General features: G+C 50.6%; 1 protein-coding gene across 2 annotated transcripts in view; it reads left to right on the forward strand.

The window, feature by feature from the left end:
• The first annotated feature begins 1,874 nt into the window (after positions 1–1,874).
• LOC137524319 (uncharacterized) overlaps positions 1,875–19,163 on the forward strand; it is a 59,171-nt gene continuing 41,882 nt past the window's right edge. For both annotated transcript variants that reach the window (XR_011022655.1, XM_068244043.1), the window contains exon 1: positions 1,875–2,249. Coding sequence is in view for 1 of the 2 variants with exons in the window: in XM_068244043.1 (XP_068100144.1) it covers positions 1,925–2,249 (325 nt within the window). In the remaining variant the exon portion in view is untranslated. The remainder of the gene's footprint in view (positions 2,250–19,163) is intronic.

The raw sequence follows: 19,163 nt of genomic DNA on the forward strand, positions 1-19,163 counted from the left end.
AGTAACCTATACTGGGGGTCACATGTGGCAACCTTTACTGGGGGTCACATCTAGTAAACTATACTGGGGCTCACATGTGGCAGCCTATACTGGGGGGGTCACATCTAGTAACCTATACTGGGGGTCACATGTGGCAACCTATACTGGGGGTCACATCTAGCAACCTATAGGGGGGGGGTCACATCCGGCAACCTATACTGGGGGTCACATCTAGTAACCTATACTGCGGGTCACATGTGGCAGCCTATACTGGGGGTCACATCTGGCAACCTATACTGGGAATCACATCTAGTAACCTATACTGGGGTCACATCTGGCAACCTATACTGGTGGTCACGTCTAGTAACCTATTCTTGGGGTCACATGTGGCAGTCTATACTGGGGGTCACATCTAGTAACCTATACTGCGGGTCACATGTGGCAGCCTATACTGGGGGTCACATCTGGCAACCTATACTGGGAATCACATCTAGTAACCTATACTGGGGTCACATCTGGCAACCTATACTGGAGGTCACGTCTAGTAACCTATTCTTGGGGTCACATGTGGCAGTCTATACTGGGGGTCACATCTGGTAACCTATACTGGGGGTCACATCTAGTAACCTATTTTGGGAGTTACATGTGGCAGCCTATACTGGGGGTCACATCTAGTAAATTATACTGGGGTTCAGTTCTGGTAGCCCTTACAGAAGGTCACATCTGACAGCCTATACTAGGGGCTACCTATTACTGGAGGGGGGGGGGCACCTCTTCCATCTCAACTGTGTGGAGGGGAGGGGATGGAGATTTTTACACACTCGCTTGAGAACTATTAAGCCTACAAACTGCCTTGATCACTGCACTGTTTCCTACATTCTGCACTATCGTCTAAGTTTTATCATGCCTAACAAGCACCAACCTACTAGACCAAGGCCTCGATTTATAAAAGATTGTGCGATAAACAATTCTGGTTGTTAAAATACCGCATTCAGTATTTTAGACTGTTGTGTGCTAATTAATAACAATTTTCACAGGTGCAGTAGAAGTTCGGTAATTTACCAGCTTCAGTTGACAAAAACCTTTTCAGTAGCAGCAGAGCAGTGTAAAGTTGTCTCTGTTTTGTTACATGTTGTTCTGTGCCTTGTGAATCTGTCCATTAGTCTTTCTTAACATTGTATTTTATTGTCACAGCTTACATGAACTACAAGAAGTATTAAACATGCCGTGCTTAGATGATTTCCCCACTAGCTCCTCTGCATCTTCAAACAGGAACCTAAAGGGTTACACGTCTGAAGGGCTCCAGGGGAAACATCTTTTGTTCTGTTCTCTCTACTCTACTGCCTGGGGGCTGGAAAAGCTTGGCCCTCGTGAGAAGGCATTGCATCCTATCAGGCTGTTGCTATTGGCTCTCTGCTCTTGTCAGTCTTAGGTAATCCCTCTCTGCTTCTGTGAGTCACGGCTTTGCACAGTCTCTGCATTGTTTTCGACAGACCGTTGCTGTTGGTAATGTTTCTGGGCTTTACCGCATGTTCTAGTCTTTATGAATTGACATTTACTGACATGTGTTGAGGTATTTACTGCACAAGTCGGTAATTTCAGCTTTTCACGCGTTAACAGCCTTTATGAATTAAAATTTTCATAATTGCTCTGTAAAGTCAGCTGTTTTCTGCATTTCCTCATGCAGTAATGCTTTATAAATTGAGACCCAAGTCTTAAATATATTTTTCCTCGAGTAGAAAACGTAAAATTCTTGATTGTGACCTTTGAGAACATTTTATGTGGTGCACAGTAGGAATATTGTTGTTGTTTTTTCTTCTTGTTATCTAATGCTGTCAGTATCTACACAGTTTCATACGAGGGTGTGGTGTAGTTAAACTGAAAGTGAAATCATTTTAAAAAGTCTGACTGAAGCAGCCAGAGTTCTAAACGCAGTAAACCAGAAATGGATCATAAACAGCTACAAGCAAATATTCTTAACTTCAGTCTCAATGACGGGGCTCTGGGGAGCCAGGGCTACAAAAAAGTCCTGCTGCAGCTGTTTGGTCTCACTGGTCATGGTAAATCCTCATTCATCAACTCTTGCCAATATGTCCTGGATGACAAGAATCAATTTGAAGTAATTGCTGAAGCTGGAGAGAAGTTGGATGGGAGCAGTATGACTCAGGTCAGAAAAGCCTACGAACTCACCGAGCTCATCACCTTGGTGGACAACCGTGGATGCAGCAACATGAACGATTTTCAGAAAGCAGAAGTTTTTGCTCAGCTTGGTAAGTAAAATAATCACAATAGTCAGAACTCAGATTCTGGCCTTGGAAGGATCAATTTCAGCAAATACAAAGCAAGAAGTTTTGAATCAGGATGATACCATTTATTGGCAAACTTAGAGATAAATAAACAGTACGCTTTCGGCTAATACGCCTTCTTCAGACTTTCTTCCTGCATTAAGGGGTATTAGCCGAAAGCTTACCTATTTTATCTCTATGTTACCCAAAAAACAAGTTTGCTTTCTTGAAACAGAATGTATTTGCAATAATCCAGGTTGGTGTGAGCATATGATGTCTCCCACAATGCATCACTCCTGTATATGCAAAACATCCCTCAAAGGAGTTCTGGTTCACCAGGAGCTTGCTGGGTGGTCTGTAACACTAAGTTAGCCAATAAATGGCATCATCCTGATTCAAAACTTCTTGCTTTTACTGATGGCTAACACGGTACAACACTGTACTGCTTTTACTATGCTGATAGTTCGCAAATACAAAGTAAAACAAAGGGCTCTTCAAAGCAAGCAGTGTAAGTATAATGTTATATGCTGAAATGCTATACATGGTAACAGTTCAACTCACCCTAGTCAGGAGTAGTGTTGGGCGAACAGTGTTCGCCACTGTTCGGGTTCTGCAGAACATCACCCTGTTCGGGTGATGTTCGAGTTCGGCCGAACACCCGATGGTGTTCGGCCAAACCGTTCGGCCATATGGCCGAACTAAGAGCGCATGGCCAAACGTTCCCCGAACATTCGGCTAGCGCTGTGATTGGCCGAACGGGTCACGTGGTTCGGACCCGAACGCGCTCTGATTGGCCGAACGGGTCACGTGGTTCGGGTAAATAAATACCCGATCCACGTCATTTCTCCGCCATTTGTCTGTGGGTTTAGCTTTGGGTAGGCAGGCAGGGTAGTTCTCTCTCCAGCCAGGCTAGCCAGGGTCCCCCCCAGTCATTGTGTCGCTGCTGGGAACAGTAGTACACCGCTCACCCACACTATATAGCATTGTGTTTACTGCCACTCTGTATCTCTGCTGGGAACAGTAGTACACCGCTCACCCTGTATAGCATTGTGCTCTGTGTCGCTGCTGGGAACAGTAGTACACCGCTCAACCACCACTGTATAGCATTGTGCTCTGTGTCTCTGCTGGGAACAGTAGCACACCGCTCACCAACCACTGTATAGCATTGTGCTCTGTGTCGCTGCTGGGAACAGTAGTACACCGCTCAACCACCACTGTATAGCATTGTGCTCTGTGTCTCTGCTGGGAACAGTAGTACACCGCTCACCCACCACTGTATAGCATTGTGCTCTGTGTCGCTGCTGGGAACAGTAGTACACCGCTCACCCACCACTGTATAGCATTGTGCTCTGTGTCGCTGCTGGGAACAGTAGTACACCGCTCACCAACCACTGTATAGCATTGTGCTCTGTGTCGCTGCTGGGAACAGTAGTACACCGCTCACCAACCACTGTATAGCATTGTGCTCTGTGTCGCTGCTGGGAACAGTAGTACACCGCTCACCAACCACTGTATAGCATTGTGCTCTGTGTCGCTGCTGGGAACAGTAGTACACCGCTCAACCACCACTGTATAGCATTGTGCTCTGTGTCTCTGCTGGGAACAGTAGTACACCGCTCACCCACCACTGTATAGCATTGTGCTCTGTGTCGCTGCTGGGAACAGTAGTACACCGCTCACCAACCACTGTATAGCTGTGAGAATCTGCTCAGCTGCCTGTGCAGACAGGCAGCGTTTTGATCACTGTTCACGTCTGCATTCTGCAGGTCTCTTTAAGAGAGACATTTTGTCAGTTCTGCAGCTTGCTCCTGAGGAATTTGCATACATTCGTTATGCAAATCCCCTACCTGCCTCCTGTGATGACTGACAATATAAAGGTTGGGATTACCCATAGTCCTTTGCTGGTCATTCCTTCAGGGTTTGTAGTTTACACTCCTTGTGAGTGTCAGCCATGCTACTTCTCGTTGAAGATTAGTTTAGAGTAATTCGTGGGACTGCGCTAGGCAGATTCCCTAGTTTAGTTAGGATTGTATTATTTGTATTGCCTGCAGTGGTGCTCAGCAGAGCTCGAATATTCGAGTAGCTCGAATATTCGAGCTCTTTTCCAGCTATTCGAGCTCGGTATTCGAGCTCCGAATAGCTGGAGCTATTCGAATGGGCTATTCGAGTACACTCGAATAGCCCATTCACTATTCGAGCTATTCGAGCAAACGGCGCTATTCGAGCTCGGTACCGAGCTCGAATAGCGTCATAGCCCAGATTGATGTCCTTAGAGCCAATCAGAGGGCTCCCAGGCCCTCTGATGGCAGCCAATCACAGAGGGGGACCCTGGCCAGCCCCTACCCTATAAATAGCGGCCGCCATGTTAGGTTTCTCCGTGCTTGCCTGAGACTTGTACAGAGAGAGAGTTGCTCCTTTGTGCTTTGGCTTAGCAAGAGCTCTATTGTGGTCATTTACCTAGCGTTTTTGCTCACATACACCTCCTATACACACCTATATTGTTGTTAGTTAGATAGACCTTGTATTTTAGTTATTAGCTTTTGTGTTACATAGACAGAGACAGCTGCTGCAAGCTTACAGCTTTAGGCCTCAGGGCCTGCCTGTGTGGGCAGCTGTCCTCCTGTCCTCTGTTTATTTCTCTCTATTCTATACCAGTATTTCTGCTGTCCTTTACTACTGATTGTATTAGTATTGTAGTTATATACTGTAACTGTACTAGGACACTCACTGTCACTGTTCATAGGCTACTAGCTGCTCCTGCGTGTGTGCACTCACTTTCTGTGTACACACTACACACACTCTATTTCCTCCTGATAACTGATTGATTATTGTAATTGATTATTGTAATTAGTTAGTTGTACTACTACTTACTGTTACTACTTACTGTACTAGGAGTCTAGGACACTCAGTCACTGTTCATAGGCTACTAGCTCCTGCGTGTGTGCACTCACTGTCTGTGTACACACTACACACACTCTATTTCCTTCTGATAACTGATTGATTATTGTAATTAGTTAGTTGTACTTACTGTTACTACTTACTGTACTAGGAGTCTAGGACACTCAGTCACTGTTCATAGGCTACTAGCTCCTGCGTGTGTGCACTCACTGTCTGTGTACACACACTACACACACTCTATTTCCTTCTGATAACTGATTGCTTATTGTAATTAGTTAGTTGTACTTACTGTTACTACTTACTCTTACTGTACTAGGAGTCTAGGACACTCAGTCACTGTTCATAGGCTACTAGCTCCTGCGTGTGTGCACTCACTGTCTGTGTACACACACTACACACACTCTATTTCCTTCTGATAACTGATTGCTTATTGTAATTAGTTAGTTGTACTTACTGTTACTACTTACTCTTACTGTACTAGGAGTCTAGGACACTCAGTCACTGTTCATAGGCTACTAGCTCCTGCGTGTGTGCACTCACTGTCTGTGTACACACACTACACACACTCTATTTCCTTCTGATAACTGATTGATTATTGTAATTAGTTAGTTGTTTGTACTTACTGTTACTACTTACTTACTTACTTACTGTACTAGGGACACTCACTCAGTCACTGTTCATAGGCTAGCTCCTGCGCGTGTTTGCGCGTGCGTGCACTCACTGTCTGTAGTGTACACACACTAAATTTACTTGTCATTACTACTGATTATTGTAACTGCTAGTTGTACTTCCTGACTGTTACTACTTACTTACTGTACTAGGGACACTCACTCAGTCACCTCACCCACCAACCCACTCCATTAAAGTACCCCACTTTTCACCCGCCCTTTTAAAAAACTTTTGTCTATACGCCCAAAACATCGAAGATGTCTGGAAGTGGCAGCCAGCGCGGTTTGGGCAAGGGGAAGGGCAGCAAGGGAATCAGGAGGAGAGGGAGCAGCATTGTGGCAGGCCGCGGCCGCGCCACCATGCACAGTTCCGCAGCAGCAGCGTCAGTGGCTAACATTCCTCCCATAGCCACTGGCCGTGGACGCCTTGGGCGCCGCCCAGCAGGAGCATCTGCAACTCACGCTGCAGAGACACAGCAGCAGCAGCGTGTAGCACCTGCTCCGATTTTCCTCCAGCCGGGTCGGAAACGTCCCATTGAGGAAAAGCATGCAGACACTGTGGTGCAACTCATGACGGAGGATGAGCAGCCCGCCATCAGCTCTGCATCCGAGGCCTCCACCCTCACCACCACCACCACCACCCCTGTTCGCAGCAGCCGCCCAGCAGGGTCTGGGGAGGAGGCCAGTTCACCGTCACTCGCCGACCTGTCATTCAGCAGTCTTTTGACCCCAGGCATCATGAGTAAATTGTCTGCTGTTGTTGGCGATCTTGAGGAGGAGATGCTGATGGGCACTTTGGGGGATGAGGGATTGGACAGCAAGACTGTGGCGACAGTCAAGCAGCCCATCCATGCATCAGGAGAGGAGTTTGGGGGGTCATCATCCCAGCAGGACATGTTTCAGGAGGGGGAGGATGATGATGACTCGGTGACAGACAGAGACTGGGTGCCACCACCTCCAGGGGATGTCGTCCTCAGCAGCTCTGAGGAGGAGGAGGAGGATGCTCTTGTGGGCCTTGCAAGGAGGCGCATCATTGCAAGCATTGGCAGCAGTAGGCAGGTCCCACAGCCTGCTGGTGTCTCAGGCTCAGCAGCAGCAGCAGCAGCATCTGCCAGTACCACCACCAGCCGCACCCAAGCCCCCCCCCCCCCAACCACCACAGGGAGACAGGCAGCAGCGCTTCCATGCCGTAGGGGGATGTTTCTGTCACCAATCTGGCGATATTTCACCATGCCCACTGTGTACAGCAAGTACGCCACTTGCAACCACTGTCAGCGGAAGTTGAGCAGAGGTGCAGACCCCTTAAAGTTCAGCACCAGCTCGCTCATCAACCACCTTGCTGCGAAACATTTCCACCAGCATGAGGAGTTCCAGAGGCTGAAGGCATCTGGTGCTGGCAGTGGCACCACACCCATTACTGCACAGCCTTCAGCAGCAGCAGCAGCAGCAACAGCAGCCACCCGCCCTCCTGCTCCTCCAGCAGCACCAGCAGGAGTGCGGAAACGCACTGCTCCTCCCCCCTCTGCAACTCCTCCCGCCGACACTGAGGCCTGTTCTGGCAGCCAGTCCTCAGTGGCCTCCTCCGCTGTGTCTGCTGATTCCCGTGCCAGCAAAAGGCCACGCCAGAGCCTTTTGAGCGAGTCCTTCCAGGGGGTGGTTAGGGCTCTGCCTCCCAGCAGCCGTCGCGTGCGTCAGCTGAACGGCTTGCTGGCACGGGCCATGTGCTCCCAACTCCTGCCGTACACGCTCGTGCAGGAGGGGAGCGACATTCGTGCGCTGCTTGCTTGCGCAGCCCCAGACTGGCAGCTCCCCAGCAGACACTTTTTCTCCCGCAAGGCCATTCCTGCACTGCACCGCTTTGTGATGGCCAATGTGGAGCGAGGGCTGGAGCACGCGGTTGGTGAAAGGGTCCACGTCACCATGGACTCCTGGAGCAGCCGCTTCGGGACAGGCCGCTACCTGTCCTTCACTGTCCACTGGGTCAGCTTGGTGGAAGGGGGTGAGGATGGGAGAACAGCAGCGGGCACAGCAGCAGCAGCAACACAGTGGGTGGTGCCACCCCGCAGGGTCAGGGGAACTGCAGCAGGTTCCTCCGATCCTCTGCCATCCTCCGGCACACCTGGCCAAACCCCCCGCCTCAGCAGCAGCGTGAAGGCCCGCCACTGCCAAGCGCTGCTGCACTTGGTCAGCCTTGGGAAGACCAAGCTGACGGCAACCCATGTGTTGGCCAAACTCCAGGAGCAGGAGAGGATTTGGCTGACCCCCAGAGGCCTCAGAGTCGGAGAGGTGGTGGCCGACAATGGGGCCAATCTGGTTGCCGCAATAGACAGGGGAAACCTGACCCACATCCCCTGTCTTGCCCACGTGCTGAACCTGGTGGTGCAGAAGTTCCTGCGCACCTACCAGGGGATGGGCGAACTGCTGGAAACGGCAAGGAACGTTGTGCGTCACTTCCGGCGCTCGGCTGCAGCCTGTGCGAGCCTGGAAGACGTGCAAAAGGAGCTGGAGCTGCCACGCCATCGGCTGATCCTTGACGTTCCGACTCGCTGGAACTCCACCCTGGCGATGTTGGAGCGTCTGGTTGAACAGAAGCACGCTGTCAACCAGTACCTTGCCCTGGCCACTGTTTCCGCCGCTCAGAGAAGGGACAAGACCAGCAACATCCCGTCCATCGTCCCCGATGATGACGGGAGGCACATGCAGCAGGTGTGCTTAGTGCTGGCTCCCTTTCTGCAGGCCACTAACATGGTGAGCAGGGACCATGCTATGGTCTGCGAGTGGGTGCCCCTGGTTTGTCTGCTGAACAGGGCCCTCGATGCTTTGCTGGAACAGGGAGCGGCAGCCTTGGACCAGCAGGAGCGGCAAGCAGCTGCACAGTCCACCTCTGAGGGGGAGGAGGAGGAGGACTTGGTGGAGGTCCCTGACCTTGCTGCTGATGAGGGGGAGCAGCACAGTGCAGCTGAGTTGGTGCGGGGGTGGAGAGAGGATGAGGCTGACGAGGCAGAGGAGGAGGATGAGGACAGCAGCACTGCCGTCGATGTGCCAGCAGACGTGGCCCGCCTCTTCCCAATGGCAGCGCACATGCTGACGTGCCTGCGCAGAGACCCCAGGGTGATCCAGATGAAGCAGAGGGAGGACATCTGGATCAGCATGATGTTGGACCCACGCCTCAAGGGGAAGTTGAGCCAGTTCCTGCCGCCTGCAGGAGGAGACCCAGCGCAACAAATAAGGAGCTTGCAGCAGGCCCTTGTTGAGCGCTTGGAGGAAGCCTTCCCCCAGCCTTCCACCCCCACTGTCCAGCAGCCAGCACAGAGGCAGCAGCAGGTGCCTGCATCCAGCAGCAAGCGCCCCACAGACCTGCTGTCTCTCAGCCACGAGCTCTACCGGACTGTAGAGGCTCCGGCAGCAGTGACTAGAGAGGAGGTGCATGCAGCAGCATCCTCCACCGGTCACAGCCAGCGCCTGACCCGCATGGTGGCTGACTACATGGGGTCCTACAGCGGGCTTGACAGCGATGCCCCTGTTGATCCCATGGAGTATTGGGTCAAGCGCCTGGAGATCTGGAGCGAGCTGGCGCAGTACGCCCTGGAAGTGCTGTCCTGCCCCCCTTCCAGCGTGCTGTCCGAGCGCTGCTTCAGTGCAGCTGGTGGCGTGGTCACCGAGAAACTCTCACGTCTGTCTCACAAGTCTGTGGACAGACTGACGTTTCTCAAGATGAACCAGGCGTGGGTGGAAGGCGAGTTCCTGGCCCCTGTTGTCGGCGAGAGGGGGACATGAACTGGCTAAGAACCATCGTTAATGTGCCTTACCACCCTTTACCACCTCCTGGCTCCTGCTCACTAAGCCAGCCTGGTTCACTTTGACTATTACGTCGCCTGCAGCCACACATTTTACACCTACAGTGGGCTGCTGTGTACTGCCCTTCTGCTGTCTGTCTGTGTTTCCCACTGCCAGGGTACACAGATTTACCTTCTGCTGCCACTCTGCCACCAGCTATTACGTCAAAAAATAGCTATATCTGTGTAATTTGTTTTACAAACAAAACCAAAAAACCATTAAAAAAAAAAAAAAGGTTTAATTTTTCTGAGGTGCCCGGGTTGAAAACTGTGTTGTCCCAGTTGTGTATTGGACACGATGTGGGCTGCACGACCGCTGTCTGGGACCTCCTGTTGTGTTCATTTATGGCCTGGTATCACCGCTAGGTACCAGGGCTATTATGTCACGCTGCCTGCCTGCTGCCACACTCACACTACTCCTCCATTCCTCCTGCTGATGCTGCTGTCTGTCTGTGTTTCCCACTGCCAGGGTACACAGATTTCCCTTCTGCTGCCACTCTGCCACCAGCTATTACGTCAAACAATAGCTGCACACATAATTACTCCTCCATTCCTCCTGCTGCTGCTGCTGTCTGTCTGTCTGTCTGTGTTTCCCACTGCCAGGGTACACAGATTTACCTTCTGCTGCCACTCTGCCACCAGCTATTACGTCAAAAAATAGCTATATCTGTGTAATTTGTTTTACAAACAAAACCAAAAAACCATTAAAAAAAAAAAAAAGGTTTAATTTTTCTGAGGTGCCCGGGTTGAAAACTGTGTTGTCCCAGTTGTGTATTGGACACGATGTGGGCTGCACGACCGCTGTCTGGGACCTCCTGTTGTGTTCATTTATGGCCTGGTATCACCGCTAGGTACCAGGGCTATTATGTCACGCTGCCTGCCTGCTGCCACACTCACACTACTCCTCCATTCCTCCTGCTGATGCTGCTGTCTGTCTGTGTTTCCCACTGCCAGGGTACACAGATTTCCCTTCTGCTGCCACTCTGCCACCAGCTATTACGTCAAACAATAGCTGCACACATAATTACTTCTCCATTCCTCCTGCTGCTGCTGCTGTCTGTCTCTGTGTTTCCCACTGCCAGGGTACACAGATTTACCTTCTGCTGCCACTCTGCCACCAGCTATTACGTCAAAAAATAGCTATATCTGTGTAATTTGTTTTACAAACAAAACCAAAAAACCATTAAAAAAAAAAAAAGGTTTAATTTTTCTGAGGTGCCCGGGTTGAAAACTGTGTTGTCCCAGTTGTGTATTGGACACGATGTGGGCTGCACGACCGCTGTCTGGGACCTCCTGTTGTGTTCATTTACGGCCTGGTATTACCGCTAGGTACCAGGGCTATTATGTCACGCTGCCTGCCTGCTGCCACACTCACACTACTCCTCCATTCCTCCTGCTGATGCTGCTGTCTGTCTGTGTTTCCCACTGCCAGGGTACACAGATTTCCCTTCTGCTGCCACTCTGCCACCAGCTATTATGTCAAACAATAGCTGCACACATAATTACTCCTCCATTCCTCCTGCTGCTGCTGCTGTCTGTCTGTCTGTGTTTCCCACTGCCAGGGTACACAGATTTACCTTCTGCTGCCACTCTGCCACCAGCTATTACGTCAAAAAATAGCTATATCTGTGTAATTTGTTGTAAAAACAAAACAAAAAAAACCAAAAAAAAAAAAGGTTTTATTTTTCTGAGGTGCCCGGGTTGAAAAATGTGTTGTCCCAGTTGTGTATTGGACACAATGTGGGCTGCACGACCGCTGTCTGGGACCTCCTGCCTGCTGTGTTTATTTACAGCCCTGGTATCACCGCTAGGTACCAGGGCTACTATGTCACGCTGCCTGCCTCATTGACTGCCTGCTGCCACACACTCATCCTCCTCCTCCTGCTGCTGAATGTACCTCCTGCTGTCTGTGTGTTTCCACTGCCAGGGAGCACATACAATGGCGCTTCCAACATGCGTGCGCCACCAGCTATTTGTTACGCTCAAAAATAGCTGCATTTCTTTAAAAAAAAAAATTGAAAAGAGAAATAAGTGAAGAAGAAGACGATATAGAAGAAGATGAAGAAGAAGAAGATGAAGAAGATGAAGAAGAAGAAGAAGAAGAAGATGAAGAAGATGAAGAAGAAGAAGATGAAGATGATGAAGAAGAAGAAGATGAAGAAGATGAAGAAGATGAAGATGAAGAAGAAGAAGAAGATGAAGAAGAAGAAGATGATGAAGAAGAAGAAGATGATGAAGAAGAAGAAGATGAAGAAGAAGAAGAAGATGAAGATGATGAAGAAGAAGAAGAAGATGAAGAAGATGAAGAAGATGAAGAAGAAGATGAAGAAGATGAAGAAGATGAAGAAGAAGATGAAGAAGATGAAGAAGACGAAGATGAAGAAGAAGAAGATGATGAAGAAGAAGATGAAGAAGAAGAAGATGAAGAAGATGAAGAAGAAGATGAAGAAGATGAAGAAGAAGATGAAGAAAAAGAAGATGAAGAAGAAGAAGATGATGATGAAGAAGATGAAGAAGATGAAGAAGAAGAAGAAGACAATATAAAAGAAGAAGAAGATATAGAAGAAGATATAGAAGAAGAAGATATAGAAGAAGAAGATATAGAAGAAGAAGAAGAAGAAGATATAGAAGATAAAGAAGAAGAAGAAGAAGTATATACAGTACTGAACAAATTTCTGGACACAACTTCTCTTTTCAACTTTTTTTTTTTAAAGGAACATCCCCACATAATCACTTGCTGTTGTTACTTGGAAAAAAAGAGGTTTCTTGCATCATTCACCCTCAAAACAAGTGTTGGAAGCTATTTAAGGCCATTTCGAATAGTTAGCTCGAATAATGAGCTCGAATACCGACTCGAATAATGAGCTCGAATTCCGAGGTCGAATCGAATAGTAAAAATTATTCGACTCGAATATTCGACTGATCTCGAATAATTTACTATTCGAATTCGACCTAACTCGAATTTTGAAAAGGGGTATTTGAGCATCACTGATTGCCTGTTCTGTCTGTCTGTGGGGTGCTAACCAGAGCAGCGGTTGCTACTGGTAGGCCCTTCTGTTCTGTCTCCTGGGATCGCGCTAGCCACTTTTCGCTAGCGCTGTGGATCCTTCTGTTCTGTCTCCTGGGATCGCGCTAGCCACTTTTCGCTAGCGCTGTGGATCCTTCTGTTCTGTCTCCTGGGATCGCGCTAGCCACTTTTCGCTAGCGCTGTGGATCCTTCTGTTCTGTCTCCTGGGATCGCGCTAGCCACTTTTCGCTAGCGCTGTGGATCCTTCTGTTCTGTCTCCTGGGATCGCGCTAGCCACTTTTCGCTAGCGCTGTGGATCCTTCTGTTCTGTCTCCTGGGATCGCGCTAGCCACTTTTCGCTAGCGCTGTGGATCCTTCTGTTCTGCTACTCTGTCTTCCTGTATCGCACTAACCGCTAGCGGTAGCGGCTGTGGATCTTTCTGATCTGTGTTTCTGCTTGGATCACACTTGCTCTGACGGAAGAGCGGTGGATCCTTTCTGCCCAGTTCCTGTTTCACGTGTGTCTGTCTTGTCTGATTCAAACGCTTGCTGTAGGCTCGGTGAGGTAACCGTTAAGCAAGCGCTCGCGGTCTCTTGTTTCGTGTTTGTCTGTCTTTGGTTAGTTAGGTGTGCTTGTCTCTGTTGTGCGTAACACGCGGAGACCGCGCACGAACGCGTGCACTGTTGCGAATGAGTGCGGTGTTCGCGTTCAGCTAGCTTTGTTGTTTTCTTTATCTTTCTCATTGTATGATTTTCTGTGCCTTTGCTACCCTTGTGCTCTGTCCTGCTCAGTCTTGTGTCGCTGTTGGCAATCGCCATTCTTGCGATTGCGTTTCCTCCTTCGTTTCCGCCGTTGTGTGTTCGCCGTCGCTGGGTGGCGATTAATTTGGTGGGCACACATTGGTTCTGTCCCTTTTCTCTGTTCCCTGTGGGCTATCCAGCCCTGCCTGATTGTACTTTGTCCCGGATCTGTACAATTCCCATTTGGCATCTGTGGCTGTGCAGCGGCTGTGTTCGCCTGCACTCCACAGCGCCATCTGCCGGTGGGAATTGCCCTCTGCGGGTGCATAGCACCTAGCCTGGGTGTCTGCAATAATACGCTTGTGGAGGAAATCCGCCGCGTCAGCGCACGTCTGGTGCGCTGACCACGGAGACGATTCCACAATCGTTACAATAGCATTGTGCTCTGTGTCGCTGCTGGGAACAGTAGTACACCGCTCACCAACCACTGTATAGCATTGTGCTCTGTGTCGCTGCTGGGAACAGTAGTACACCGCTCAACCACCACTGTATAGCATTGTGCTCTGTGTCTCTGCTGGGAACAGTAGTACACCGCTCACCCACCACTGTATAGCATTGTGCTCTGTGTCGCTGCTGGGAACAGTAGTACACCGCTCACCCACCACTGTATAGCATTTCTGTACTGCCACTGTACTGCTGCCAGTCAGCGTGTACTTTAAGGATAAGTGAAATAAAGAAGAAATCCTGTGAAAGAGGGAGGGGCAAGGGAAGAGGTGTTTCCCCTGACGGTTCACGTACAGGCCACAGTGGAGCACCGAAGAAAACCCACTCAATACCACCCATGTTGTCCAGGAAATCAACCCTCACAAATCCAAAAGAACAGGACCAGATAATTAATTGGATGAGCTCTCAAGCGTCCAGCAGTGGGTTAAGCAGCACCAGCACATCACGCACGAGGTCCGAGTCCTCAGCCAGTTACAAGGAGCCAGTGGGCACAAAGCTGACACAACCGGCAGCGACACCTTGCACACAACTGCCAAATAACCAGTCCGAAGAATTTCCTCAGGACACAATGGGGTATTCGCAGGAGCTATTCCCAGCCCAACAAACTTCCACCTTTCAAAGGTCAATGGAACAGCCAGAAATGTTGTGCCCGGATTCACAACCATTTACTGTGGTAAATGCACCGCGCACTGAAATGCAAGGCGAGTCCGAGGACTGTGAAACCCAAATCCCAGAGCAAGTTGGGCAGGAGGTCGGCCGAGAAAATCTGGAAGACGACGTTGGAGTGAGCTGCGCAGAGGTTGTTCTGGGGAGCTCTACTCCACAGCGGCGGCCCACAATCCCATATGACGAGTTTGAGGAGATGGAAGAGGAGGAGGGTATGGACAATGTTGACAGAGACCCAGATTTTGTATGTGAAGGAGAACATCACTGTCATAGCAGCACAGATGAGTCTGTTGAAGAACCCACTGCTGCACGAGTTCGCCTTGTGCCACAAGGTAGGCGGCACGAAATTTCAGGCACCACAAGCGTGGAAGTTCAAGTGAGACGCAAAAGAGGCGCAAACAGAAATCGCCAGCAAGGCAGGTGCTCCAAAGTCTGGCCTTTCTTTGAAGACTGCAGTGAGGATGGTACCATGGTGATTTGCAAGGTGTGCAAGACCCGCCTGAGCAGGGGGAAACATATTAACAACCTCTCCACCACCAGCATGACCCGCCACATGGTATCCAAACATCCCACTCTGTGGGCGCCAGGACAGGGTACCAGCAACACTGCCTCCCTTGGGGTCACCAGACTCACCACCAGACCCTCCTCAGCAGCAGCAGTAGCCCAGCCATTGCATGGTTCACAACAACATTCACAAACATCAGACGACGCTGACACTGTCACTTTCCGGAATAGTGCTCTTGAGGTCTCCCAGTCTTCATCAAACACAACAACCAACAGCCGTTCAGTGTGCAGCCCTACGGTTCAGTTGTCTGTCTCGGAGATGCTTGAGCGCAAGAGGAAATTGCCAGCAAATGACCCCCGGGCCGTGGCACTAACAGCCAGCATAGCCAAGCTTCTGGCCTGCGAAATGCTGCCATATCGAGTGGTGGAGACAAACAGCTTCAAGGGCATGATGTCAGTGGCCATCCCACGTTACGTGGTTCCCAGCCGCTACCACTTTGCGCGCTCTGCAGTGCCTGAGTTGCATGAGCACGTGGTCAGCAAAATAACCCGAAGCTTGAAGAATGCCGTTGCCTGCAAGGTTCACCTCACCACTGACACCTGGACGAGTGCGTTCGGCCAGGGTCGATACATCTCCCTTACCGCACACTGGGTGAACCTTGTGGAGCCTGGCAGCGATTCCTCACCTGCTACGGCGCGGGTGTTGCCCACGCCGCAAACAGCTGCACCGCCGTCCCTCCCACTGGATAACAACAGCAGCACCTACCTCTCTGACTCCTTCTCCTCCAACGCATCTCAAAGCTGTACCTCATCCGGAAACGCTAACCCAGCAGCAGTAGGATCGTGGAAGCAGTGCAGCACAGCTGTTGGCATGCGTCAGCAAGCGTTGCTGAAGCTGATCTGCCTTGGGGATAAGCAGCACACAGGGGAGGAAATTTGGAGGGGAATAAAAGAACAGACGGATTTGTGGCTGGCACCGCTGGACCTGAAACCGGGCATGGTTGTGTGTGATAATGGGAGTAATCTCATTCGCGCTTTAAGGTTGGCTAAGCTGACACACATCCCTTGCCTGGCGCACGTGATGAACCTAGTAGTTCAGCGGTTCCTGAGGACATACCCAGGCGTGGCCGATCTTCTGTTGAAGGTGCGACGAGTGGCCAAACATTGTAGAAATTCAAGTACTGCTTCGGGGGCACTCGCCAAGATGCAGGAGCGCTTCAATCTCCCCCACCATCGCTTGCTGTGTGATGTCCCTACGCACTGGAATTCTACGCTGCACATGCTAGCCCGCTTTTGCGAGCAGAAGAGTGCAGTGGTCCAGTACATGACGGCGCAGTACCGAGGCGCATCCGGACAGCTGCCAAGCTTCTGTGGATCCGATTGGGCCAACATGTTGGACCTCTGCCAAGTCCTCCAAAATTTTGAGCAATCCACGTTGCTTGTGAGCAGTGACAACTCTTCAGTCAGCATTACCATACCACTGCTGTGTTTACTGAAGAAGTCAATGTTGAAAATCAAGGAAACAGCTGTCATGATGCAACTGGGGGAATCTGAAGGAGAAAACGATCAGCGTGATGATACCAACATCAGGCCATCTGCCTCAGGAAACGCTGGCCCCAGCAGCTATGACGAAGAAGAGGAGGAGGAACAGCTGGAGTTGGAGCAGGAATTTCATGCCACCACTGACGAGGGCCAGAGCGGTGCACGTTGGACTTCCACAATTCAGCGCGAATGGTCAGCAGAAGCAGACCAGGAAGAAGGTGACGACTATGATGCATCACAACAACTATCACAACGCTCACAAGAGGATGATGAAGATTCTGGCAGGACTCTGGCACACATGGCTCAATTCATGCTAGACTGCATTGAACGCGACCCACGCATTGTGCGCATTCTGGACAACACCAATTACTGGGTTTATACCCTTCTGGATCCACGGTACAAACACAATGTTCCTAAACTGCTTGAAGAAAGAGTCAGACAGGTCAAAATGGAAGAATACCAGCAGGCCCTTGTGGAGACTTTAGAGAGGAGATTGACATCCTCCCCCTCCTCTAGCCAGTTGTACGCCGACAGACTGACTCCCGCAAACCCAGGACGACCAGGAGGGCAGCAAACAACACAAGCCGCAGCTAGTGCCCAAAAGGGAATGGTATCGGCAGTGTCCTTGGAGTGGGAAAATTTTCTGACACCCATGCAGCAGCCCACAGAACAGCAAGCGTGCAGATCCACCTCCAACACCGATCGCCTGGAGAAGATGGTCAAGGACTACATGTCAGATGGCGTAGCTGTGTTGAACAATCCATCTGCACCCTTCAACTATTGGGTATCGAAGCTAGACACCTGGCACGAACTGGCAATGTACGCAATAGAGGTGCTGGCTTGCCCGGCAGCCAGCGTTATGTCGGAACGCTGTTTCAGTGCTGCCGGAGGCATCGTCACAGATCGGCGTATCCGCCTCTCCACAGAAAATGCAGACCGTCTGACTCAAATTAAAATGAATCAATCCTGGATTGGAAACGACTACGCAACACTCCCGGACCCCAACCAAGTAACATGAACAATGAACATCTGTGATGGGTTAGCGTTTCCGGTCCCTGTTTATTGAACCTCTCATCTGTATTACATTTATGACTGCATGCCGACAAAATTCAAATTGCTATCCGCACGCTTCTTGTCCTCATGCAAGGCCTGGGTTGTTGTGTCTCAAAGCGTGGCCTTCTCCTCCTGCGCCGCCCTCCTCCTGTTCCATCACGTGTGCTGCTGCTGGGTTAGCGTTACCAGTCCCTTTTCCTGGAACCTCTTATCTGTATTACATAGGGATGGGACGACGAATCCGGCGAATCCACGAATCCCTCGAATATTGGGAAATATTCGAGATTCGTGGATTCGAATCCCGACACCATTTTCCACTTTGCGAATCCGCCGAATCCCGACGCTGCATCGCCGCGCATCCGCCGCTCGCACTCGTCCTCCTCCGACCCCCCCCCCCCCCGCATCTCCTCCGCCCGCCCCGCGCCTCCTCCGCCCGCCCGCATACATTGTATCAACTCACCTGTCCAGTGGAGCGCAGAGCGGCAGACCTCTCGCTCACTTCCTGGTTCCCTCTAGTGACGGCTTTTACAATGACGTCATCAGTAAAAGCCGGTCCGGCCACTAGAGGGAACCGAGAAGTAATGACGAGGTCTGCCGCTCTGCGCTCCACTGGACAGGTGAGTTGATACTTATGCAGGGGTGAGCGAGGAGGCACGGGGGACGGAGGAGGCCGTGGGGGTGAGCGGAGGAGGCACGGGGGGGGGAGGAGGCACGGGGGGGGAGCGACACCTACCTACCTACCTACCTACCCCTATACCTACCTAAAGGCCCCCTATACGTACCTACCGGCCACTATACCTACCTACCGGCCCCTATACCTACCTAAAGGATACGTACCTACCTACCTACCTACCACTATACCTACCTACCTACAGGCCCCAATACCTACCTAAAGGCTCCCTATATGTACCTACCTACCTACCTAAAGGCCCCTGTACCTACCTAAAGGCCCCTATACGTGCCTACCTGCCTAAAGGCCCCTATACCTACCTACCTACCTACCTAAAGGCCCCTATACCTACCTAAAGGCCCCCTATACGTGCCTACCTACCTAAAGGCCCCTATACCTACCTACCTACCTACCTACCTAAAGGCCCCTATACCTACCTACCTACCTAAAGGCCCCTATACCTACCTACCTACATACCTACCTATACTTAAGGCCCTATACCCTGCTACCTATACTGAAGGTCCCTTTAACTACCTACCTACCTACAGGACACTATACCTACCTACCGGCCACTATACCTACCTACCTACAGGCCACTATACCTACCTAAAGGCCCCCTATACGTACCTACCTACCTACCTACCTAAAGGCCCCTATACCTACCTACCTACCTAAAGGCCCCTATACGTACCTACCTACCTACCTACCTAAAGGCCCCTATACCTACCTACAGGCCTCTATACCTACCTACCTACTTAAAGGCCCCCTATACGTGCCTACCTACCTAAAGGCCCCTATACCTACCTACCT

The sequence above is a fragment of the Hyperolius riggenbachi genome, chromosome 7, assembly GCF_040937935.1.
Source record: "Hyperolius riggenbachi isolate aHypRig1 chromosome 7, aHypRig1.pri, whole genome shotgun sequence".
In the NCBI taxonomy this organism is placed as follows: Eukaryota; Metazoa; Chordata; class Amphibia; order Anura; family Hyperoliidae; genus Hyperolius; species Hyperolius riggenbachi.